The following is a 25,565-nucleotide window of genomic DNA, read 5'->3' as shown; positions in this document are numbered from 1 at the left end:
GGCAGATCCACAGAGACAGTGGGTTAGTGGTTGCCAGGCGCTGGGGAGGACTGCTAAGTGGTACAGGGTTTCTTTTTGGGGTGATGAAAAGGTTCGAAAATTGATTGTGGCAATGGATGCACAGCTCTGTGAGTGGAGGTGGATTGTAGGGCATGTGAATTATAGCTCAGTGAAGCTGTTAAAGAAATCCTACTGCCTGGATTACCAGGTTATCAGCGCACAGGGTGTGGGGGGGATCCACGGGGTCCACGGGGGATGCCGTGCTCACCAAGCAGACCTCCCTTCCTTGGTCCACAAACACTAGGGAGCCTGTGAAGCAGGAGACAGCATTGGGAAAGGGGTTTTGGAACCGGGAGGCCCCTTTATGGGCCACTGGGGGGACCCGTGGGGGCAGCTCCCAGAGGGTGTCTGCTGTCAGTGGGACACGTGCGTCTCTCTCTGCCGGTCCTCAGGCCTTCCTCATACGGGGACAGTCATTGATTGCATCGTTGATTTTCACAGTGGAAAATTTATATCCATGGCTGGGGGTCTGGGTGAACCATGTAATATTACGCAGCCACAAAAATGGTTTCACTATTTATTGGTGTGCAAAGATGGGCATGGCATTTTGGGTGGAAAAACTAGGTTTTCGATCATGAATGTATAATCCCATTGTGTGTGTGTGTGGTGGGGGATTTGCCCAAAATGTTGGTCAATATTAGGTCTGTGGGGTGGAATTTGGGACACCTTAAAAACAAGGACTCTACAGGGCCTGAGATCAGAGCGTGAGCGGTCCCTTCCCTCTACCCCCGCTCCCTGGGCTCCCCCCACCCCGCTCTGTCTCTCCAGCTTTACTGATGGCTCTTGCCTGCATCAAGCTCTGACTCTGGGCCTCGTGACCTTGCAAGGACCAGAGGGAGGTTAAGAGAATTAGCTGGGGGTTCTGGGAGATGCTCTCTCTGTCCGCGCGTGTCTCGCAGGCTGGCGGCCTCCCCCAGGCGGGTGTCCGGGGCTCCGCTGTGGCTGCAGGGGCCACCTCCAGAGGCCTGGGCTCCGTTTCCCCAGGCACATGCTCGGCCAGGCAGGCTCTGTAGCGGGATTACTAACCAGAGAGATCAGAGGGATGCTCCGGCTTCACTGGAGAAAATAAAGTGTGCACACATCAGCCTTTTTAGGTCTGAGCTCAAATTAGTCCTATAAGACTGCACGCCACGTTGGATAGCTCACGAGTCCCTCCCGGCTCCCCCGGTGGGTGGCGCCGGGTGAAGCCTGACAAGGGCCTCTTTCCTCCACCGAGGGCACACTGGCATCCCGGCCACCCCACAAGGTACAGGAGATGACTTTGGATTAAACAGAGCGAGAGAGATTTAGAAGCCGGCTTGAATGGCCAGGAGCCCGGCGCACTTAGCTGGTTTTCCGCCAGCTGTCTGGGCCGCCGCCTGCCAGCCCTCAGCCTCCGGGAGAGTCTGCGCTCCCATGGCTTCTGCTGATCGTGGAAGGTGGGGAGGCCCGTCCCCAGATGCAGCGCTTCCAGGGGCGGCCCCCACGTCCCCCCACTTGCGCATCCAGGGTGGGGGGCCTCTCCTGAAAATCGCCCCCCGCCCCTCAGCCTGGGCCACCTTGAACTTCACTGCTGTGAAATGTGAACCAAACTGTTTCCGCTGCTCCAGACCGCGTGCCTTCTGTTCAGTAACGCTGCTGCCTGCTCTGGGCGATTAACTTGGAGCCCGAGGGGAGGTGACAGAAGGTGGGGTGACAGTGGGGGCCGGGCGGAGGAGGGCAGGAACAGAGCTGCAGCCCGGACGCTCCTCGGGCCCACCCGCCTCCGCGGTGCCGGCCTGCGCACTGCTGCGCCTTGCTGGCTCCCTGATTTATGGCGCTGGTGGTGGCCGGTGCGCGGGGTTCGCAGTCAATTGCCGTATAAAATGTGCTTCCCCTGGAGCCTCCCCCAGAGCTTCCTGTCATTCTGTCCCTGGCAGCCCTGGCAGTGGCTTCAAGCCCAGATGCGTACAGTAGCATAGCGGTGAGGGTCGGAGTGGAGAGCACGGTGCCACGGCTCTGCCTTCCGGCTTGGTTTTGTGTTGGCTTAAACTCTGACCATCTAGAACAGGCGCCACCGGATCTGGAAGGATGGGTCTCAGGCAAGGGCTCCCCACAGCACAGCAGCCTCGTGTGGCCTGGGCATTGGCATCCCCGGGCCCACCCCCTCCCAATGCCAGGAGCCCCTTCGCTTCCCCAGTCGTGGCCTGGTGCCCCCTGGGGCAGGTCCTGGATGAGAGCCTGGTCTAGAGGGCGGGTTGCGGGCCGTTCTTCCGCCTTCTTTTTCACTGTCACCCCCCACCCACCCACCCACAGAACACTTTAACACTTTCTTTCTCATTGCCCCTCTGTGAGATTCTAACATCGTGGGTACACCACATGTCTGTTCAAAGACAGTGAAGCTTTTCTGCCCCCAAGAAGGAGTTTTCACCCCCTTAGGGGCAGTGTCCTCCGAGTGAAAACGCCCTAGAGGACGGGTCTAGGGGAGCAGCCTTGGGAGCAGAGAGGGGCTCCCGCCAGCTCGGACGTGGGCAGGACTTGAGTGCTTGGTGGGCCCCTTCGGGGAGGGACTTCCCCCGGGCCGGGGTTCAGAGGCCACCCTGCTCCCCGCTGCCGTGGCTGGGAGGGCTGGTGGGAGTTGCCCGTGGCCCAAGCCGCTCCAGTACAGCTTTGCAGCTGATGAGCCTCCTGTTTGTCTCTTTGGGAAACGCTTGCAAAGAATCTCAAGCGTAGTTGCAGGCCTCCCCCTCCCCCGCAATTGAACACACCAGCCCGTCGCGTCTTCCCTGCTCCCTTGGCTTCACGGGGTTCTGAGTGCATCCGCAGAGCGCTGGCGCCCGCTGTAGTTCTGGGAGAGCCGGTGGCTCAGCATGTGGCCGACCTCGGCTCTCCCCAGGTGGGCGATGGGTGGGCATCCCAGCCCCCTCGGCCCAAAGCCCCTGTCTCTTCCTTCCTACTTCCCCTCCTGTCCCCGCGCCTGGGGTTGTCTGCCTGGGTTGCAGGCAACTATGTTCAGGCTTCCCGCCCAGAGGGTGGGCCCTGGAAATGCACACGAGTGCTCGCACCTCAGTCTCTCTGGAGGGGGTGCTGCCCACTCATCACGGTACAGCTTCCGCTGGCCGCCTCCCTGGTGGGTTCCCAGCGCTGGGGGGTCCCCACTGGCAGACACGTGGCCACACAGCTCCGGGAGAAGGGTGCTGGCTGCCGCCGGGCTCGCTCACACTGATGGGCCCGCTGCCCCTTGTCACATGGCTTTGCTACTTTTCCTGGTGGAACGGGGAGCTTGTGATTCAAATCCACAGATCAGAGTTTCTCCCCCTCGGCACTGTGGACCCTGGGGCTGAACCATCTCTGGGGGCCGTCCTGGGCGCTGCGGAGTGTGGAGCAGCCTCCCTGCCCCACCCACTCAATGCCAGGAGCCCCCCCCCCCTGCAGCATGATAGCCACGGGTGTTCCTAGACATCGCCCAGTGTCCCCTGGGACGGCTTCCCCCTGGGTAAGAGCCCTGGGCTGGCGAGGTTCCTCGAGGGTCACCTTCACGCTGCCACAGTCTCCAGCGCGTGTCGCCCGGGGATGCCACCTGCAGGTCCGCTCCAGAGGGCAGTGACCTGCTTTTTCCTTTTCGTTCTACTTCCCTCACACCACATGTGTTGAGTCCACAGTCTCAATCTGGGCTTTTCTGCCATCCTGCCTGTGAATGGAGTTCGTTTCTTGGCCGCGGTAAACGTCTTGCGGCTTCGGATGACGAGGTTGTTACAGAGGTCAGGCAGGCTGGCTCCCCTCGGAGCCTGGAGAACAGAGAGGGACTCCATGGGTCCTGGTCAGCAGGAGGGGCTGTGGGTGAAGGGAGAGAGCTGAGGGGCTGGTGGGGCCCTCGGGCAGAGCGCCCTTGGGAAGTGCCTGGCACCTAGGGCCTGGGTTCAGCATCATTGGCGCAGAGGGGGAGGTGGGAGGGCCCTTCACAGCAGGCGGGAGAACCGTCTAGGCTGCCGGGCTGCAGCCACAGTGCCGCAGGGAAGAGGCTTCCTTTGTGTGGAGGAAGAAAGAGAGTGACCTTGGAGGGGTGGTGGGCAGCATCCTGCAGATCAAAGGCCTGTGACCTTGCCCAGCCCTGGGAAGCAGCCCCGCCAGCCAGGATGGGGGAGCCCCCGGGAGCCCTGTGCCTAATGGCTTTGTTTATGAAGCGCTTCCGAGGGCTTCCAGTGGATTTCCTAATGAACTGGTTTGTTATCGCGTCCCCCGCTGCCGTGTGGGTAATTACATCAGAAACAGGGGGCCGGCTCTGGTCCTGACAGATGCAGGCTCCTGGGAGGGTGGTTTCTGCCCCGTCTCTGGGTGCTTAACACTTTGTGGGCTGAAGCACCCCCTGGCCCTGGGATTGTTCCCTCGGAAGCATGTGTGTCGCTCCCACATCAGCATCTGCTCAGCACCGGTCATCGGCAAGTTGCTGGGAGACGGGAACAAGTCGGCGAGGTGCAGAGGACACAGATGAGGGACAGGATGCCCAGGAGCGCTCCGACCCAGGGAGACCGCGAAGGGCACAGCGGGCAGGCAGGCAGCGTCAACCAGCAGGGGCTTCTTGGGGGGCGGGGCGGTTCTAGACCTTGGTGTATTCTGGTCACAAAATGCCATCAGCAGAGGAGGGGTGCTGAAAGCAACAGGAAGGCGTCCCTGCCCTGCCCTGGAGGCCAGAAGTCTGAGATGGAGGTGTGGTGTGGCTGAAGGCTCCAGGGGATGGTCCTTCCCGCCCCTTCCAGCCTCTGGCGTGGCCGGTAATCCTTGGTGTCCCTGGTTTGTAGACGCATCCCTCCAGTCTCTGCCCATCTTCATGTGACCCTGTCCCCCGTCGGGATCCCACTTCCGCTCTTCTTACAAGGGCCTCGGTCACTGGATTTAGAACCCACCCTGCTCCAGCGTGACCTCACCTTGGCCAACTTGTCTGCAAAGACCCTCTTTCCAAATAAGGTCTCATTCTGAGGTCCCTGGCGGACATGCATTGGGGGACACTGTTGAGCCCTGTCCCCTGGGGAGCAGTGGGGGAGGAGCGTTAGTCCACACCGAGGAGCAGAAAGTGGGGTGGATGGGAGAGACAGTTTGGGTCTGGGTTTTAGGTGCAGTGCCTGCGGGGCTGGCAGCAGAAGGGATGTGGGGCTGCCCGGCCGCGCTGCCCAGCACGAAGCCACCGGCCCGCACAGCCCTTTAACCACAAGTTAGTTAAAGTGAAGTAATTACGTGTCCTGTACCTCGGTCACACCAGCAAGTACTAGTTCATAGCCACGTGGGCCGGTGGTGATCTCGGGGACAACATAGACGTAGGACATTTCCACGGTGTGAGGAGGCCCCTCGTGGAGGTGCCTCGGGCAGCGAACATTCAGGGGTCTGCAGCTCGGGGCCCAGCCGCAGCGAGCCGTGGGCTGGAAGACAGGCCCGCACCTGGCCCGGCCTTCCCACGTCGGGTCTGCGATCCTGAGGCCTCCGACCCAGCCGGCTGGCCTCACACGCACACAGCAGGGCAGGCAGGAGCCCCGAGGGCAGGGAGTCGGCGCTGCGGCCTCACCAACCACAAAGCTGTTGGGGATGATCTCAGTGAACCATGTTTAATAGTCTTCAGCCTGGTTGCTGGGCCTCCTCTCTCCTGCTTTGCCATCTGACATGAGCAGGACCAGAAGAGCACGCAGTAGGTGCTTGTTCCTGGCAGCCAAGAGGAAGGCTCTGGCGGACCTCGGGTGGGTGTGGCCCTTCTCTGCTCCCGTGTTCCTGCCCCCTCGCGTGTGTTTATTTCTCCCCATCTCACTGTCAGCTGCTGCAGGGCTGGGCCTGGCTCTGGGCCGTGAGGCCACAGCCCTTGAACCTGATTAGTTCGGAGCATGTAATGGTTCAGACGTGGAAGACAGACTCTGTGAGCTAAAAGTGAGAAACGATTTTGCTCTGGGATTTTATGGTTTCAATTGCTGGATCCAATCTAGGATCAGTGCCTTTCTTTTTAAACAACCAAACCTTGGGAAATTGAAGCCCTTAAAGTATGCTTCCACTGCGGGCCAGGCTGTTCGGAAACTCTAGGAAGTCTTATATCCATCCTGCCTGGAACTTGGGCCACATCTTAGACGTGTCTCTGAGCTGTGTACAGAATGTGACTGCTGGTAGGTGTAGTGTATTGGGATGGGTTCAGTAAGAAAAAGGGCCCACCTGCACACCTACCACCACGAAAAATAGAAGAGAAAGTCACCCCCAAGGCTGGCCCTTTTGCGTCTCCTGCCATAGGCCCTGGCAAGGTGACCAAGGATCTGACCCCTTCATTCCTTAGGTGTCATTTCAGGGAACTTCATTACCGCGTTCCTCCATTTATGAGCACCTGAGTTCATTAAAACGGAAAACCGGGACTTCCCTGGCAGTCCAGTGGTTAAGACTCCACGCTTCCACTGCAGGGGGCATGGGTTCGATCCCTGGTCAGGGAACTAAGATCTCGCATGCTGCGGCGCGGCCAAAACCAACCAGAAAACCTATGGCCGTCCCCGGCACAACGTGTGAGATCCGAGGCTCGGGGTTAGGAGCTGGTACCTCTGTAGGAAGGAGACTTGGCGACCCCAGACAGCATGGGGCTGGTCCCTTTGTTGGGCCCCCGGGTCCCCTTTGAAGTGGGGTCCGGGCCCAGCCCGGCTGGGGGTGTGCATAGCTGGCCCAGGCCCACTGCTCAGGTCCCCAGGGGCTCTGGTGGGGGGCACGTTCCCCTGAGAGTGGTCGGCTCGGGCTGCAGGTGTGAAAGCAGGTGCAGCCTTGAGGAGGTGGAGCCCGAGGCCAGGCCTCCATGTGCCAGGTTCTAGGTGCTTCCTGGCACCTGGTGAGAGTCAGATTCTGGCAGCAGGTGGTGGGGATGTGCAGCTTGCTATGCTCGGTAAAAAGCGGGACTGCAGTAAGTTTCCAGGCAGACACCTGTCTTCTGTCGGCTCAGACTGCAGAAATATGGTACCAGGAACTGGGCGGCTTAAACAACAGGCATTTATTCCTCGCACTTCTGGAGGCTGGGAGCCTGAGATCAGGCTGCCACTGGGGTCAGCTTCCCGTGAGGACTCTAGTCCTGGTATGTGGACCGCCAGCTTCCTGCTGTGTCCGCACATGGGGGCAGCGGGGGCAGGGGTCAGATCTGTCTCTGTTACTCTTCTGAAAAGGACACTAGTCCTACAGGATTAGGGCTCCACCCTTATGATCTCATTTAACCTTCATCACCTTCTAATTCCTTCTCTGCAGATACAGATACACTGGTGGGGTCAGGGCTTCAAGATACCTTGTGAAAATGATTTTGTGACTTACTCAAGGTTTGGCAAACTCTGTAAAGGACAAGATAGTGGATATTTGTGGCTTTGGGGGCCATCCAGTTGCTGTGTAATTGCTCAGCTCTGCTGTAGCAGCACCAGTGTGGCCGTGGGCAGGGCCGTGTGCTGGGCTGTGTGCCAATAAAACTTTATTTACAAAAACAGGTGGTGGGCCAGATTTCATAATCTGCCCACCCCCAACTGACTTAAATGATATACTTGCTCAGTAAAGAGATTTAGAAAAACAAATACTACAAAATTTTTTGACACCCCCCCTCCCTCCATTGAAAGAACCATGGTTGGTTTTGATGAATAACCTTGACTTTCCCTAAAGGTCTTTGGTCGCAGTTGGGGCTTTAATGTATTCTTGACTGTGAGTTTTGTATTTCTTCTGACAACAGATCCATTGTAAGACCGTTTCTGTAGTTGAATCGGTGCTTAGGACCAAGGATCACCAGCCCCGCACAGGGCCGTCGGGTGGCTCTGTCACCTACCCAGGGGGTCCACAGAGGTTGCCCTGTGGTTAGAGTTTTCCTGAGGCCTGTGCATGCGTGTGTGCATGCGCACGTTTTTCTCTCTGTGATGAAGCAGAGACGGTCTTTGTCTGGATTTCTCACATCCTTGGGTGAGATCCCCGGGGAGCAAAGGGCCTCGCTGGCTCGCCCGTGGCTTGTCAGGGCTGCGCCCTTGCCCTGCTTGCCAGCCTTTTGCTCGGCAGGCAGCTGGTGTCTGCTTCTGGGGGGCATCCTGTCCCCCCTCCTCTTGTGGGGGGTGCGGGGGCGGAGCTCGTGTCTCCTCTCCACTGTCACTTTGAACAGCTCGTTCCTCCCGTGTTAATTAACTTGGCGCCAGCAGCTCCACGGGGGGCCCGTCAGGGGCTCTTTGAGGTGCACTTTTTGGGGCTGTCAGGTCCCCCTTGATGAGCGGCTGCATCAGAGAGCCAGTTCTGCTCTGAGCGTCGGGGCGCCACCTCCCTCTGCTCGCATCACCTGGGGAGACCACCGTTCCAGGCCCAGAATCTGGGGGTGGGACTGAGCCAATGGGGGCTGGAGCTTGACCCCCAGCCAGGCAGGCAGGCCCAGGGTGGGGTCCCACAGAGAGCACAGCCTGTCTCGCATCCACAGAGGCTGGTGCTGGGTCCCAGGCGATGCGCAGCGCATGTCCCCCCCGCCCCGCCACAGTCCCCCTCCTCTTCCTTTACTCCTTCTGTCCCCAGATGGCCCCTCGGCACTAATGGGATCACCAGCCACCCCGCCTTGGCTGATCTGAACAGGATGCTCAGCGTCCTCATTACCTAGTTGCTCGTGGAGCGGGAGCCCTGCCCCACGCGATTCTGCTGGCTGAGTCTTCAAGGTACAGAGGGCCCCGGGGTGCGCTCAGGCTGCAGGGGGCCCTCAGGCCTCCTCCCTCCCCTTCGAGCCCGGTTTCCCCATCAGAACTAATGGCCAGGCCAGGTCCCAGGGAGAGCACACTCCGGCTGGTCTCCGGCTGGTGGGGCTGCTGAGCTCAGGAGCTGGAGAGCAAGCAGCAGACACTCAGCCGCAGTGACTCCAGCAGGTCCTCAGGAAGGTCTGGGAGCCCGCCGGGCTGGAGGGGAGGACGCAGTCCCTCCCTGGGCGCTGCCCCGAGGGTTGTGCCCCAAGCCTCCAGCCTCCCGCCCTCCCTGAGCCACATTTCCAGGACGGCCCTGCAGCTCAGAGCCCCTGTGCTTACTCGCAGGCCTGAAGTGAAACAGCGGCGGGGGCAGTTCTGCTGGGCAGGGGCCACAAATCAGAAGACAGTGGTACAGGGTCCGTGGCGGGGGTCTGGCGCCGGATCTTTTCGCTGGTCTTAGCAAATTCTTTTGCCAAACTGTGAGCTGAAACAAGGCAATGGGTCTGTGGTGCTCAGCGGTTTAGCCCACGAAGGTGACTGTTGCTGTGTCCTGCACCGGGGGCTGTCCCTCCTGTCCCCCACGACCCAAGGGGCCTTGGCTTCTTCCCACCGTTTCCTCCCTGGTGCCGATGCCCCCCACACCTTGGTCCCCACCAGCGACAAACCCCACCGCAGCCAGAACCCCACAGAGACGTGAGGGTGAGTGTTCCCAGCCCTGCTCCCAGCCCGGGTACAGGCCGGGCTCCAGGACACAGGCAATGTGCTCCGGGTCCCCTCCATCCCCTCCACGGCGCACACAGGTGCTTTTTTTAATTACTTAAGGAAAAGCAATTGCAAGGCCGCTTGATACAAATCCCTTAAGCTGCTGTGGTGGCCAGCCAGGAATCTGGAACCCGGGCGCCATCTGTGCTCTCGCCACTCCACAGCCAAATTACACCGCCAGCCTTTCTCTGCTGCGAGGTTTCTCATTAACTGAATTGAGTTTGCGGGGAGTCGCTGGGTCATAAATATTCCCTCCCACTTGGTGTGGTCAGGCTACTGCTGTCCCCAGGCGGAGCTCCCGGATGCGCCTGGGAGCAGGCAGGATGGGGGCACTGGGGCTGCAGGAGACACGGACCCGCCCCCAGCAGCCTCAGGCTCCGGGTCATAAATATCTCGCTGTTTCTGAGCCAATTGAGGGAAGTCGGGAGGGGCTCTTCGGGGCAAGATACATAATCGCTGCATTCGATTAAGTCTTTTCCTTCCGCTTCCTTCATTTCCTTTGAGAAAGTGGCAGTGACGGGTGGTTGTAAACAGAGGCAAGATGTGCATTTAAAACGGAGACACGTTCATAATGTCCTTTGAAATTGCATGGGATGAAAAATGAACACATACGCAATTCTAAATACATACACGCGCGTGCACACACACACACGCGCACACACACACACACACACACACACACACACATGCAGCCTGGAAAAAAAAAATCCGGAGACGCTTTTTAAGCTGTGGTTTGGGGAACGGCTTAAAAAGGGATAAGCCTGTTTATCTGACACGGGGGTGTTTAGAGTCAGAGCTGCAGGGGCTGCAGTGCGGGTGTCCCTGAGGGGCGACTGCCCCTCGGCCTTCTGTCGCGATGCTCAGGACAGGTTCGTCCCCCTAAGGAGGCAAGGACAGTGCCCCTTCAGAGGGAGGCGAGCTCGGCCCCCAGGGTCAGGTCCACCCCGAGGTCCCTCGTGGAGCCATCCCTGGGGAAGCTCATCTCTCAGAAGGTGGCTGCCCACCGCCAGGTGATGCTTTGTCCTCTAGAGTCTAGACCAAGAGCCGGCAAACCTCGGCCTGTGCCGCATCCGGCCCTCTGCCTTTTTTGTAAATAAAGTTTTATCTGCACTCGTCTACACCCATTTGTTTACGAGTCGGTCTTGCTGCTCCCAAGTGACGACAGAGCTGAGAGATTGTTAACAGAGATCAGTGACCCGCACACCTGGAAGCATCTATACTGCTTGGTTCTTTGTGGGCAGCTCGCCAGCCCTGCCCTAGACCAGTGGTCCCCTCAGTCTCTCCTTCCTCTCGCTCTTGGCCTTAGCCCGCAGGTAACTAGGACACCAGGGCTGTCTGATTTCCTCCCCTTGACCGAGGGCTCGCCGTCCCGAGCCTGGCTTCTGCAATCCTTGCCTGGCTTCTCTGGCTCCCAACTCCTCTGGGATGGCTGCAGTGCCTCCTGCACGGGACCCAGTCCTGGGGGCCACGGTGACCCTGTGGCATAGAGGGACAGGCTCCCGGGACGCGGGGTTTGCATGTGGAGTCGTCTTCAGGGTCTAGACAGCAGAGGAGGGGGAGGAAGGACCCATTTCAGCCCGTCCTCGTTATGCTTGTTTGTCCCACGCTTGAAGCTCCCAGGCACAAGGGACTCTACTAGCCAGGCCAGCATTGGCTTGAGGCGAGTTCCGGGCGCCCTGGGGCCAGGTGCTGAGTCTCCTGGGTCCCCAGCCTCCTCTCCCGAAGCCCAAGGCAGGCACACGGGGGTGGGGGAGCACCTTCTCCAGATCACATTTGTTTCCTTGTTTGCTCTTTGGGGGCTGACAGCTTTTTCTCTCTTCCTAACTAACCTTTGGAATTACCGCTGTTGTAAGACATTCCATGCGCATTTTACCTGGTCGGGGGTACGCATGTCTGACAGGAGGCAGATTTTGGTTTGAACTGACTGGAGGCGGCCGAAGCTCAGAGCATGTGGCCTCGGCTCCTGAGCGGCTGGGGGCACCGTGGTGGACCACGGTCAGGTGGGGGGCTGCGACTCCGTGGGGAAGGCCAGAGGCTCCCACTGCGGGGATGCAGCAGCCTCACCTTCCCCCGCATCGGGGTGAGAAGACCCCCTTTCCTGTCTCGTGAGAGAATTTCTAGGGAGGATGGGGTAGGCTCGAGGCGCCCTGCGCGGTGTGGGGTGACTGGCCCGCGGGCTCAGTGGTCTCTCTCCTGCCCACATGCAGTGCACATGCCGGAAGGACATGGTCAAGATCTCCATGGACGTCTTTGTGCGCATCCTGCAGCCGGAGCGCTACGAGCTGTGGAAGCAGGGCAAGGACCTCACGGTGCTGGACCACACACGGCCCACGGCCCTGAGCAGCCCCGAGCTGAGCACCTGGAGCACCTCCCGGGCCTCGCTCAAGGCCAAGCTCCTGCGCAGGTGAGCCACCCAGCGAGCCCAGCCCACGGCTCCCCGCTGGTGGGGCTGCAGGCTGTCGCCCACCTCTCTCCTCTCCTCTCTCCCCCCTCCCCTCCCTCCTCCACTTCTCCCTCTTTCAGAGGCAGAGTGTTTCTCAGGTCTAACTTCCTCCGCGGGCTGTTGGGGACTCACCGCCGTCGCTGCCTGTGTTGTCAGGGGACTCAGGCTCCCACCCACTCCTTGTCTACCAGCTCCTGGGAGGTGGGCCCTTTTTGCCCTCTCAGGACCCCACACACTGTCCCTCTCAGGCTTCCGGCTCACTATCGCGCCATCCCCGGTGCGAGAGCCCCGTTTCTGCGTTGGGGCCGCGTGGTCCTTCTTGACTCTGAGCTATGGCAGGAGCCGTGGGGCACAGGCACCGAGCTCCCTCCATGAGAGCCGCGCCCCTGCCCCTTTGCATCTGTAGATGCTTGTTCTGGTGCCTTGGATAACGTGTTGCTTGAATCCGCGGACGCAGAGGTGACTACAGAGACCTGTTCCCCGGACGCCCTCTGCCACCCCTTTCCATCTCAGAGGCCCCCCTCCCGGCCCACCTTCCACCCAGCGTGGTCCCTGCCCGGCCGCTGCCTGGTGTCCGGCGGGGAAGGAGAGGGCAGAGTGGCTGCCCCTCTTGGCATCTGCGCCGAGGCCACAGGGATGTGGGTGGCGGAGCTGGGGAGTGAGGGGCAGTGCCGTGCGGCCTCGGAAGCGTCCGACTCCATCATGCTCTTTCTCTGGGAAACGTCCAGGCTCTCAGGGCCTGAGCTGTCTGTGGACAGGTTTCAAACAGATTCCTTCTTGGTGCCCAAGGAACGGTCGGCAGGTCCTCGCTGGGCCTGGGGTATGGCTGGAGTGGGCGGGGCGGCCCAGAGCATCCTCGTGTTGGTGTTAGGGCTTCAAGGGCTCAGGAGGCTCTCCCTTGACCACTTGGCTCCACGGCGGTTGCCCTGGACAGTAAGACATTCCGTAAACAATGAGCATGGCGAGTCTCAATAAAACTTTATCTATGGACACTGGAGTGGGAATTTCATATCATTTTCACATGCCACAAAGTGTTATTATTCTTTCAACTTTTTTTTTTTTTTTTTTTTGCGGTACACGGGCCTCTCACTGTTGTGGCCTCTCCCGGCTCCTCTCCGGAGCACAGGCTCCGGACGCGCAGGCTCAGTGGCCGTGGCTCACGGGCCCAGCCGCTCCGCGGCATGTGGGATCTTCCCGGACCAGGGCACGGACCCGTGTCCCCTGCATCGGCAGGCGGACTCTCAACCACTGCGCCACCAGGGAAGCCCTCTTTTAACTTTTGAACCATTTAAAAACGTAAACATCATGCTTAGCTTGTGGGCGGCACAAACAGGCTGCAGTCGGATCTGGGCCTCGGGCGAGGTTTCCATCTGTAGCCCTTGGTCACCGCTGGCGGGTCTTGTCCCCATTGGTCAAGGACGGCGCCTCCCCCAGGACCTGGTCCCTGAGGGGTGGGGCCTTGGCCAGTGTGTTCCTTGGGCAGTGCATCCTTGGTGGCACCCCAGCGCTCTGCAGAAACTGGGAGAAATCATCCTGGCCAAGCGGTCACTCCCAGCCCAGAACCTTCTCCCCGCTGGGCCTGTTCTCCTCTCTGCGCACCTTCATCCGTGTGTTTTCCCCACCCGAGGCCCCTCTCTGAGAATGTTCTCTCAGCTCCAGGGTGCTTTCCCATCTGCTCCTGGCAGCCCGCTTGAAGGTGTCTCTCTTTTCCGATTTCTTTTGTTGTCTCTCCTTTTGACTTTCTGCCCTCCTGTGTGTTCCTCACGAAAAGCACCTTCTCGGTGAGGCTGATCTGCTGCAGCTCCCGCTCTTTCCCGGTCTTTCCCGAGGGAGGGAGCAGAGTGATCCTGCATTTGCATAATGGTTGACTGGTGATGGCTCAGACTAGTTGGTCAACAGAGTGACAGCCAAGGACTGGGGCATCATTCCAGGATGGAATGGGATTAGAGGCTGTCAGACGAGCCTGCCCAGAGGACGGGACCCGGCCGCCGGGCCTTGGCCGGAACCTTCTGTACACAAAGAGCCCCTTACCCCCTCCCTGTCCCCTCATCATGTTGCACAGCACACCTCCTTTCTGGAACGTCCCTCTCTCCCACCTCCCCTCCCTGTGTGCAGACCTGGGACTGAATAACAAATTCAGTCGTGTTCCCAAGGATGCAATTTTTCTTTAAAGCCTTTAGTATGTAAAAGAAGGCTGACTCCCTCACCTTTTTAAAAAGTCACTGGTTGGGGGGGCTTCCTCCTAAGAGGCTGACTGGGGACTCACATTTGGAGGCCCAATGCCAAGCTGGAAGCCGCTGCCCCCGCCCCACCCCCAGTGGCAGTGGCCCTCAGGAGTCCCTGGTGACTTTCTCTCCTGGCCACTTGGCCAACCTGTCCTCGCCCAGCTGTGCCTTGTCTCCAGGGCTGCCGGCTCCCCCGAGCCTCCCTTGTCGGAGAGTTGGTTTGGGGGGAGGGGCAGCACCACCCTAGCATCCTTGACTCCTGCCGGATAGGGGATGGGGGCAAATCTGGCTCTGTTCCTAGACCAGGGTCTCCCCTCGGCACTGCTGACATCTTCTGTGGGCGGCTGTCCCAGGCACTGTGGGAGGTTGAGCAGCTTCCCCACCCCCGCCCACTTGATGCCAGGAGCAGCCCTCCAGTGAGACCACCACAGATGTCCCCAGACATCTCCCAGTGTCCCTCCCCAAGGGCTTGGCATTGGGGTGGGCTCCTCGTCCGCCTGCTGTGGGCACCCTCCCGCGCCCCCATCCCTGTGCAGCCTTGCCTTCTCTGGGATGCTGCATCCGTTCCTTGGTCCTCAATCAGACAGGCTCAGCCAGGCCCCCGCCCCTCGAGGGCCCAGCCTTCCTGATGGCCCCCTGCACCCCGCCCCAGATGTCACCTGAGAGCAGAGGCAGGTGTTGGCTCCTTTGGGAGAAAAGGATGCCCTCCCGTGGATTTTCCTTCCACGCCTAGATCTTGTCAGGTGAACTGGCCCCGCCACCTGTGACCTTCTTGTCCGTGCTGCGTGGCCCCCTCGCCATCGCCGCCAGGTGGGACCCCTGCCCAGCTGGTGTCTTCGCCTTGCTCCCCTCCCCCGCTCCTGCCTGCCTGCCTGAGCAGCCTTCCTCCATATGCAGGCTGCATTTTCTTCTCGGCTCCTGATTATTTTCAAGGAGAGCTTCAAGGAATGCTCCGCGTTGCCCACATGTTCCAGCAGGTGTGCGCTCTGCTGGACACTCACACGCACTCTGTGCAGAGCATCTGAGCAGCCGGGCTTGGAGGGAAGTGGGGGAGGGGAAGTGTGCTCCTCTCCGGACCCACGGGGCCCCGTCCCTCCCCAGCTTCTGCTGCTCCCCCTGGCGGGACCTCCAGCTGCCCACGCAGGAGGCTAGAGCCCGCTAGCCCTGCTCGCCCAGCCCAGCAGCTCCCGCCCACCACCTCTCCACCTCCCATCCTCGGTCACCATGGAAACAAGGAGCCAGGGAGCACATCCCTGCCCCCTCTGCTGCCCCCAGACCCACCAGGAGCCAGTTTGGTCTCGCCTCTCCCTCTGTACCTGATGCCCTGGCCAGGCTGTACACGACTGCACCTCCGACCCACTCCTTCCAGCCACCCTGACCCTGCCACGCTCCTGAGCCCTTTCCTCCGGTGCAGCTCCTGTCCGCTCAGAAGGGGCCATGACTATGGGGCCTGCCAGCCCCTGCGGCCCCAGGAGCTTGTCCCTGTGACTTCACCAGAAAACCCACTGAAGGCCACACCTACTCGCCGTGGGTCAGGGAACACTGGAGGAAGGGGCTGCGACTCCTGGCCAGGAAGCCCCAGATCCCTCCCCGGGGAGTCAGAAGTTCTGGGCAACAGCCCCACCTTGGGATGCCCAAGGGGCTGTGTGCCCTGGGCCCCTCAGTGAGCCCCCTCACTCTGCCTCTCCTGCCACCTGAGGTCCAAGGACACCTGCTCCCATCTTGGAAATATCAGTGTAGGGATTTGGACTCAGTACCAATACCTAATTCTTACCATCTTCGCCAAGTGACATCCCGTTAAGCCTGGCAAGTAAAGTGCACGTTTATGTCCACCCTCCTCTGAAACACCATGAAAACGACTGTAAAGGAGGGACAGGGAAGAGGAGAGGGTACGAGCAGCATCGGCAGACTCTGAAGGAAGGAAAAGAGGGGCAAGTGACACCTGACTTTGCAGCACAGAGAAAACTCGAGTCCGTGGACCTGCAGACGGGGAGTGGGCTGGTTCAGGCCACAAGGCCTGGGACTCAGGCACGGGCGCCTGCTGGGGCGGGGACCGTGGTGTGCTGGAGGCATCGCTGAGCTCAGGGCCTCCTCCTCCACCCCATCCCCCAGCAGAAGGCACTGGCCCTACTGCTGGGGAGATCAGACGTGCCAGCCTCACATATCCCCAACCGCAGGGCCGGGTCAGAGTGGCCCAACGGAACAAAGCCACACATGTGATATTGGGGGTCCCCCGTGAAGTGACAGGGCTCCCACCTGCCCGCTCCCCTTCTAGGAGCCCTGCTCACACACAGCTACCAGCGAACATCTTAGTCCCTTGTACGTCATAGCCAGGGGTCCCTAAACCCCTGAAGAAACTCAGTGTGAAAGAGTCTCAAACAAAAAAAAGCGGGACCCCACAGGAGAGGCCATGCAGTGAGCAGAAGAAAACTAACTTCTGCGAGAGGGCAGGTGACTTGGCATTTATGGAAGAACCTGCTGTATAAACAAAAAGGCTTTTAGGAAAGAGATGGCTCTTGGACATTTAAAAGGGAGCAAAGGACTTCCCTGGTGGCGCAGTGGTTGGGAGTCTGCCTGCCAATGCAGGGGGCACGGGTTCGTTCCCTGGTTCGGGAGGATCCCACGTGCCACGGAACAGCTGAGCCACAACTGTTGAGGCTGTGCCTTGTTGTGCGCCACAACTACTGAGCCTGTGCCCTGGAGCCTGCAAGCCACAACTGCTGAGATCCACATGCCTGGAGCCTGTGCTCCACAACGAGGGGGGGCTGCTGTGGTGAGAGGCCCGCGCACCGTGGTGAGGAGTGGCCCCCACTCGCTGCAGCTAGAGGGAGCCCATGCACAGCAATGAAGACCCAACGAAACTAAAAAAAAAACTTTAAAAGAGCAAAGAAATGTCCGAGGTGGGTTGGGAGCCAGCTTGAGGAAATCTAGAATGCAGACTTTTCACAACTCAGGTTAAACAGAAGATTGCAAAGCCTCTGGAACAAACAAACAGGTCAACGGGGCCCAAGCAGCACTGGACTTGGCGATCATGATGCTACAAGCTAATAGACAAAGGACAAGGGTCTTAAAGGTCAGGAGAGCAATCATTTCAGCCCAGGAATACCCAGCCAAATTACCAACTTCGTATGGGAAGGGAATAAAGATCTTTTGAGACAAGCAAAGTCCCAGGTTCCCCCTCCTTTCTGAGAAAGCTGCTGGAGGATGTGCTCCAGCTAAACAAGGGCATCAACCAAGGAAGACATGGGATCAAGGAAACCAGATCCAACTCAGGAGTGTCCAAGGCAGTCTCAAGATAAGAGGAGGGCCTCAGGGTGTCATTGAGGAGCATGTGACCCCTGCCTAGGAGGCCACACCAAGATCTTGGAGAAAACCAGGAAAGCTAAGCGTCTAAGAGAGGGGGCCCGTTACTGACTCCAGAAGGAGTGAGCAAAGAATGCAGTGCGAGCAGCTCTGTTGCTCACGGATGAACTATATTTACAGGATCAGAAAAATGTAATATAGAATCTCACCACAACCAAAATGGGAGAGAAGCCAGGAGGGGTTGAGGTGGGCAGGATGGCCACAGCCTAAGTGTCTGTGCTGGCAACTCAGCAGAGAAGCCAGAACCAAAAAACAGCAGCAGCGTGAGGAGACACATGCAAGTCAATACAAGAAGAAATGGCTAAAAGAGGGGAAGGCGTCGCATCTGGGGAGTGGGCCCAGAGGATGCTGTACGGCCAGACTGCGATTAGGGTGTGCGCACAGCTCCCCACAGCTGTCAGCAAGTCAACCCCAGATTCCCCCGGTGTTATTTCCCAGCTTATGTTCTCACAGAACAGATCCTCCTTTGCATGCCGATGTTCACCTCACTTTCCCCTCTGCAGTAGGGCCTGTCCCTTCGCCTACGTCTCTGCACCTAGTTCCACCCGTTCGGGGGGTTGGGGGGGTCCCTGCGTTGGTGCGGCCCAGTGGTTGCTGGGGGTATGGTGCTGGGGGCAGAGCTCTGAGCCCACTGGTGTGTCGGGGGCCGAGGAAGGCCTGGGCTCTCTGGGGACCCTGAGGCGGGCAGGGGCAGAAGTGGCCTCCGGGCCAGTTCCGGGTTGGTGGGGGTGGGGGAGGGCCGGAGAGGGGGTGAGGAGTGGGGCAGCTGCCGGAAACCGAGGCCAGGTGAGTTGACGGTAGGAGGGTGCCCCTCTGCTGGGTGCTGGGGCCAGCGTGGGGGTTCGCTTGTGGGCACCTGGCCCTGCAGCATTCCCAGACCCCGAGAGAAGCCTCCCGATGACAGCTGGGGAAAAGCCCGGAGCTTCCCGCCTGTGTCCGCGTCGGGGCTGCACCTGGCATTTCCCAAACTCGCTCGGTGTGGAGAGTGTACCAGGGGAGGCCTGAGTCTTTCGTGCCCCCTCCCGCCCCCATCTGTTGCCGACTCCCCCGCCCTGTCCCCGCCCGCCTGTCCTCCTGCACCCCTCCCCCTCGCAGTGCGCCCTTGCACGCCATGCTGTGTGTGATGCCATGCCTCTGCCCATGACGCGCCCTCCCTGGAATGCTCCCTGCTTTCCACCTTTGGTCATCAGGGTGGTTCATGCTGCAGACATCAAGTAGGGCTTGTCGTGTGCCGGGCATTGCCTGGGCTCAGGGCACAGAGCCAGGGGCCCTCAAGTTAGGCAGCTGAGCAGCAAGGGACCGGCAGTGGTTAGCGGTTAGCGTCAGGGGACAGTTAGAAGGAGGCACCCCAGGGGCCAGCAGCGTCGGGCCAGGAGGCAGCAAGGAAGCCGTGAGCCCCCAGCGTCCTGCTGCAGACGCCCCTGGGAGGAGATGCGGGTCCTGGCATCTGGAGCCCTTGGGGCCTCCCTGCCCACCCGTCCCCAGTCAGACAGCCCTGCTTCCCCTTGGTGAGCACTTGGTCCTTGGAGGTGCGGCTGCCAGGGACCCTGTAGGGTCTCCTATAAGGTCTTGGTGTCTGACCCCACTGGGGCCACATGGAGAGCTCCCTGGGGGAGGGAAGCCACGGCCAGCGCCAACAGCTCTCTCCAAAACAACCCCTCGGCTGTGAGACCCGGAGCCTGTGGCTGTCCTGGTGTCCCCTGCCCAAGGCTGAGCCTCTCCACCGCCCTGGCCCCTGCATCAGCTCCCGGGCCAGTCACACACCTCCTGAGGTCTCAAAGCTGCACTGCCCCCTCCCTGGAAAGTTTCCAGGAACCGGCAAGGACGTCCCACCAGGACCCGGCAGGGGTGCCCTGGCCACTAACCTGCAGCCCCCCTCCCTTTGTCGCTTTCCTTTCTTCCTTTTTAATCCCAATTCCCCCTCATTTTCACTAAGAAGCCACAGCTCAGCCTCAGCTGGGATTCTCACTTGGGGCCTGAGGACCGCCCTCCATCCCGTCCGGGGACTGTCGCAGCCCCTGAGGCCGGCGTGGGCAGGAGGTGAGGGGGGCCGGGGCGCAGCTTAGAGAAGGGGCCACCGCGGGCTCTGGGCTCGGAGCTCCTGCAGGTGGAGAGGATGCAGGGAGAGCCCGGGGCCCCGCGAGGCCCTGCGGCGAAGCGTCTAGGGAGTTAACACAAGTCCTAGAGAAAAACCCCCTGACATTTACGTTCTAGACAAATTAGTCTGAAAGAAAACAGACACTGGAAAAAGACTGAGGAGGAGAGGAAACCAAGTCTAGAGAGGAAGAAAGAGCAGACCAGGAGGCCGGGGCTGTCGTAAGTGCACCTTTTGTCTGTCGCGCAGGCATTTTCCACGAGCTTCTGTTTCCATCTGAGCCCACGCTCCCCGTGTCTCCCGCCCCACCACACAGAGGCTCCTGGAGCCCGTCCGTCCCGCCATCCCATCTCCAGCTGCCATCGGCACGCGCTTGACACCCACCTTGCCATCCCCTCCCCTCCCCCAGGCCTCTCTCCCTCCACCGCCCCTGCCCCCAGGAGCCAACCCCACCCAGGGCCCCCGCTTCCCCGGGCCTCCTGGGGGGCTCTGTCTGCTGGACAGGGCGCACAGCCCAGGGCTTCTCCCTTCCGTTGTTTCGCCTCCCGTCTGATGAGCCTCCCTCTCCAGGTCTCACCGGAAGCGGAGCCAGCCCAAGAAGCCCAAGCCGGACGACCCCAAGTCTCCTGGCGAGGGGGCAGCTGGGACGGCCCTCCTGGAGGAGGCTGGTGGCGGCATGAAGGAGGAGGCCACACCAGAGGCCGACCCCGAGGAGGAGGAGGAGGAATCCCAGCCGCTGCCGCAGGGCCGGGAGGCCGAGGGCTCCGAAGGTCAGTCCTGCTCGGTGCCTGTGCTGGCCAGGCCCCGCGCCTTCAGAATCCCATCCATGTGTCTTGTGGGCAGGGAGGGCGTTTTCTAAAAATGTGCATTCTGGGAGTGCTGTGAGAAGTCCCTCTTCTCCCAGAAACTGAAGTCCATCCAGCTGCTGAAACAGAATCCACAGGTGGGCAGCTTGAAACAACGGGCTTTATTCCTCGGTGCTGGAGGCTGGGAGATCAGGGTGCTGGTGTGCCCTGGTGCTGGCGAGGGCCCACCTCCCGCTTTGTATGTGACCCTCTGTCACTATGTCCTCAGGGGGAAGAGAGAGCCAGTGAGCCCTCTGGCCTCTAAGGTCACTGATCCTTAGCCAGGGCCCCACCCTCATGACCCAGTCACCTCCCAACCAGCCCACTGCGGGGCAGGGTTCAGCATGAACCTGGGGGGACACAGACACCGTCCGTAACAGAGGTGTTCTCTGCTCAGTTGGGAAAGGGGATGGCCTGCTGTTTGCAGCCAGATGCTGGACGTGCCTGCGGTGGGGATGCCCCACCTGCAGGCTGGCGTTGAACAAAAAAACTATATCTGGGCACCATGGTGGGTGTGTCTCAGAACCGTACCCTTTACACTGCCTGGGGCCCGTTAGTCGCGGAACATGACTCCGTGAGCGTTTGAACGTTCCCCACTCCCATGTTTTATGGTGCTCCTTTTTCTTTTCCACGGCTGGTTTCACTTTCCTAATTTGCAGCTTCAGCTGCTCACACGTTGGCACCTAGCAGCTGCCCCCCCAGGTGTAAAGGAGGGGCCGGGCGGGGCTGGGGGGCTGGTGGCAGATTGCCAGGCAGCAGTGCCTCGGGCCCCCATCACAGGCCATAGGTCGCTGGAGGGTTCCTCTTCGGGACTGTGTCTTGGAGCAGGTGAGCCGGCACAGCTCTGCCTGGCTTGGGGTCAGGCCCTCCCCGGGGTGCTCGTGGCTGGTGTCCCAGATGATGTGGCATTCCACCAGGCACTGAGAGGGGCAGGCGCATGCCCCTGATGTTCCCACGGGCTGGAAGGGGGGGTGTCCCTGCGGGGCCCCCAGGAGCTGGAGGCAGGGAAGACTGGAAAGTTTCCTGGGTAAATTGCGTGCTGGCCTGTCCCAGACAGCCTGGCATGACACTTGCCTGGTGGGCATCACGAAACAGCCCGGTCCACACGGGAGGGTCTGGACAGTCCGGGGAGGCAAGACACAGGCGGCGGGGGGCGGGGAGGGGGTGTGCGTCGGCACAGTCTGTGCGCAGGCGCAATCACCCCGTGGAAATGGACCCAGAGGCTGAGGCCTGGTGACGCAGGGAGCTAGCGGAGTTGCCAGAAACGGGCTGGACACACAGAGCCGCCCCACACTTGTCACATGTGCGTGTTCACAGAACACATGGTTTTGAAGAAAATCCTACCTATAATGAGAGCATCCAGAGGGTGATGCAGGCTGGAGCAGATCTAACAGAAGATAAAAGACCTTTATGGAGAAAATTAAGAGACGTTTTTGAAAGACAAGGAGGAGCTGTAACATATACGGGGCTGCATGTGTTAGGGGGGCTCCCTGCAAAGGTGCTGGGCAGCGGCCTTGGGGGATGTTGATTTCGATGCAGCTGGAGGGAGCAAGGCCCGAGGAAGAGGGGTCAGGAGAGGTCAGGGCTACGTGACCGGCCAGCTTGCAGGCAGGAGCAAGGACACTGTCCGGGGCTGCAGTGAAGGCCACTGCTCTTCCCCGGGGCGACCCTCACATGCAGCCCCAAATGTCACACGGGCACCCACGCCCCATGTCCCGTTTACTTAAAGTTCAGAAAACACGCCAGGCAGACACTGGACTGTTTAGGGAAGCATCCGAATCTGCTGGGGCTGCCGTGCGACAAAGTACCCGACACAGGGCTTCAGGAACCGAGGTTCATTGTCTCTCGGTCTGGAGGCCGGAAGTCCGAGGTCAGGGTGTGGGCAAGGCTGGTTCCTTCTGAGACCGCGAGGGAGGGTCTGTTCCAGGCTTCTCTCCTTGGCTCGTAGACGGCCACCTTCACGCTCACACGGCCTCTCCCTGTGTGCCAGTCTGTCTGCATTTTGCCTTTCAGAAGGACACCGGTCACATTGGATGAGGGCCCACCCTAATGACCTCATCTTATTAACTCATGACATTAGCAATGACTATTTCCAAATGTGGCTGCATTCTGAGGCCCCAGGGTTAGGACTTCTACATAGGAATCTGGGGGACACAGTTTAGCCTGTAACAGAGTAAACGTGCCAAAACCAAGAGGGGCTCCCTCGGAGCGGGTGGTCTGCAGCTGGGAGGGGCACGTGGTCCTTCCGGCTCTGTGCCTGTGTCGTGAGTGCTCCGGGCCCCAGTTCCGTGGGGCGAGTCAGAGCATGGGCTGCGGTGGGTGAATGAATGATGGACCCTCTGCTGTGGGCTCCGGGATCCAGGGCCCCGAGTCCCATCAACAGGTGAGGCGTTTGCATCTGACTCCAGAGGCCGTGGAGGTGAGCTTTAGGGAGGTTAGGACAGTGGTTGTTGACATGGCTAGGTTGGGGTTCTGGCCCAAGAGGTTGGGAGACTCGGCAGGTGTCCCTGGTGTGACTGGCAAGGACTGGGGTGGTGACCGCCCTGCCCCAGGGTGGGCTGCGTGGGGCGGGGCAGGAACAGGCTGGGCTCTGCACCCGGGCCGCCCCAGGTGGCACCTTGTAAAGTTGCCAGGGGGCATCGGTGCTCTCACGGGGGCGGGGTAAGTGGGAGAAAAAGCAGGTGGAAATAAAGAGTCCAGGTTGAAATCTGGGGACCGGGCCCTGGACGCCGCCTCGGCAGGCCAGTGGGGTTGTTGGAGGGTAAAAGGAGAGGACGCACACCCTGCTCAGGGCCTGTGGGAGGACGCCTGTCCCAAGGGTCTTGGCTTCAGCCCGAAGCGGCTTTTCCCAGGAGCGGAGTCAGCCCGTCGGGGGCCAGCCAGGGCAGGGGCTCCTGGGCCCGACCAGTTCAGACAGTCCTGAGAGACAAGGGTTTTAGCGGGACCCCTCCTGGGAAGGGTGGGAAGGATGCCTTGCGACCACGGGCATCTCTCCTCCCTCTCGAGCAGGCGCAAGGGGCTGCCGGCCTGAGGCCGGATGCAGGGCAGCCAGCGAGAGTAGCCGCACTGTTTACCCAACTACTTAGCAAAGGAATAATGGCTCTCTTTTCGTTAATTGAGTTGCGTTAAAATGAACCTTCGCCCAAACCGATCGACTGTTTATAGAGACAGCCGCACCCCCATGCCCCGTCACCCCCTGCTTGGACCCGGCCCCGTCACAGGGACACTGTGCCTCGGTGTCTCGGGATCCCAAGAGGTGGCCGCAGGCTCACGCACGGCGAAGGCCTGGTTCCTCTCTGGTTTTCCCTTTTCTAAGCAGATTGTTACCTAAACGGGGCGGGGTGGGGGGTGGTCTCTGTGTCCACTGAGAGTAAAACATGCTGCTGTAGACCAAACCCTGCAGGATGTGTGCCCTCCTTCCTGGCATCTGCAGCCACTCTGTCCCCCTTCCAGGGCCTCAGCCCAGGACCCCCAGGGCTTCTCCAAAAGGCCTGCAGGCTCCGTGCTCTGTGGTGGGCTCAGTGTCATGTGGCTGTGGACCCCAGGCAGAGCGGGGACGTTCCCAAGGAGGCACCTCTGCTCACGGCCGGCTGCTTCCCTTTTCCAGACACCCCGTCCCTGTTCCACTCCAGAGCCTGGTTCCCAAGAAGGAGGAGTTGGGGTGTTGGGACATCTCCCGGAACATCAGCCCCTCTAGAGGGGAAGGGGTCCCTTCAGGGGACAGAAGGAGGCTGCCACAGCTGGGGAGCCACACGCCCCAGTCGGGGGCTGTCCCTCAAGCCCTTGGAGGAAGATGGCTCTGAATGCATCAAATAAATAATTGCTCACAGTCGGGGGTGACAGCAAACACGTCTGGGGAACGAGTGGAAGACGTTAAAGTGGTTTCTAGATTCCCTTTAACGCCAGCTTCCTGCCCCTCAGAGATGTGAGTGTGAGGGGCGTTCGGGCGCGAGGACAGGACATTTTGTTTTAGGTTTGCGTCGGGAGGGCGTGTGCTTGCCACCGCTGCTCACGTAGGAAGCTCCCTGACTGGAGTAGGCGGAGGCGGGCAGGATGGAGGTGCCCGGACCCTACAGGGGCAGGAGGGGGCCCGGCTGGCTGCGGGTCCCTTGGCCTGGGGAGGGGGGCTGCTTCCCCTCCTGGCTGCCAGGTCCCACCAGCTCCCACTGCCAGGGGTCTGCAAGAGCAGCTGCCCTGTGGCCTGGCCCAGGATGGGATCAGCAGCCTCCGGCACAGCAAGCCCTGGTCCTGGCGGGAAGGCAGCCCGTGTCCACCTGGCTTGCTGGGACCGCAAGGGCTCCCTCCTGCCTGGCCCTGGCCAGCTCTGGCCAAGCACGGCCACTGTCCCTTCTGGCAGCTCTGGAGCTGGGGGTGGCAGGGGCAGCGGCAGGGCCCCAGGAGGGCTGGTCCCAGAGTACGTGGTCCCCCGCAGGGCAGAGCAGGGCCGGGAATGGGTGTGCAGCCGCCCTGGGTCACTTCCCCCTCCCTCACGCACCTTTTTTGACGGCTTTAGGACAAGACCCGGGGCGGCTGCACCCAGCGGTGAGCAGCAGGCTGGGCGGGGCATTGACACTCAAGCCACAGTCCCCTGGCCTGGCCTGGGCTCCGCTCAGGAGGGATGCGGGCTGGCTGGGCCAGGCAGGGCAGGGTCCCTAAACCAGGCAGCAGCCCTGTGCCCCCTGCTCTCCCCTGGGAGAACTTTGGTGGGAGAGGAGGCATGGGGGCCCCGGAAGCTGGCGCGGCTGTAACATCCGTCGGCAGTGGGGGGATTCTTGGCTGTGCCTCCCCGCGAAAAACAAGTGCCAGACGGGCCTCAGCAGCCCTGCTGGGGCAGAGGGGTTCCTTGCCATTCTGCGCCCCCTTGCACACCGGGGGTGGTGAGAGGCCCTGTGTGCTGGGGAGGGACCCGGCTCGGGTCCGAGCCACCGTTCCAGCTCCATTTCGAGGCTCCTTCAGGCGGGCCAACCAAGGGGCTTTCCAAGTGCGGCCTGCCTGCCCTAGGCCTGCGGTGGTCCCCACGGCGTGAGGACAGATGGGGCCCGGGCCCCCCAGCGTCCCTAGTGCCCTTGGGCTTGTCCTCTAACAGGGTCCTCTGGGTGCGCCCCCGTCAGCTTCCCAGGGCCTAGTGGC

At 60.6% G+C, this 25,565-nt stretch overlaps 1 protein-coding gene across 1 annotated transcript in view; it reads left to right on the top strand.

Annotated features, from left to right (window-relative positions):
- KDM4B (lysine demethylase 4B) overlaps positions 1–25,565 on the top strand; it is a 134,001-nt gene that overhangs the window by 89,893 nt on the left and 18,543 nt on the right. Inside the window, 3 exon segments of the mRNA XM_079915879.1 lie at positions 11,672–11,868; positions 19,710–19,811; positions 20,161–20,360. Coding sequence (XP_079772005.1) covers positions 11,672–11,868; positions 19,710–19,811; positions 20,161–20,360 — 499 coding nt within the window.

This window comes from Stenella coeruleoalba, assembly GCF_951394435.1.
Source record: "Stenella coeruleoalba genome assembly, chromosome: 3".
NCBI classification, from domain to species: domain Eukaryota; kingdom Metazoa; phylum Chordata; class Mammalia; order Artiodactyla; family Delphinidae; genus Stenella; species Stenella coeruleoalba.
This window is presented reverse-complemented; position numbering and strand designations above follow the sequence as displayed.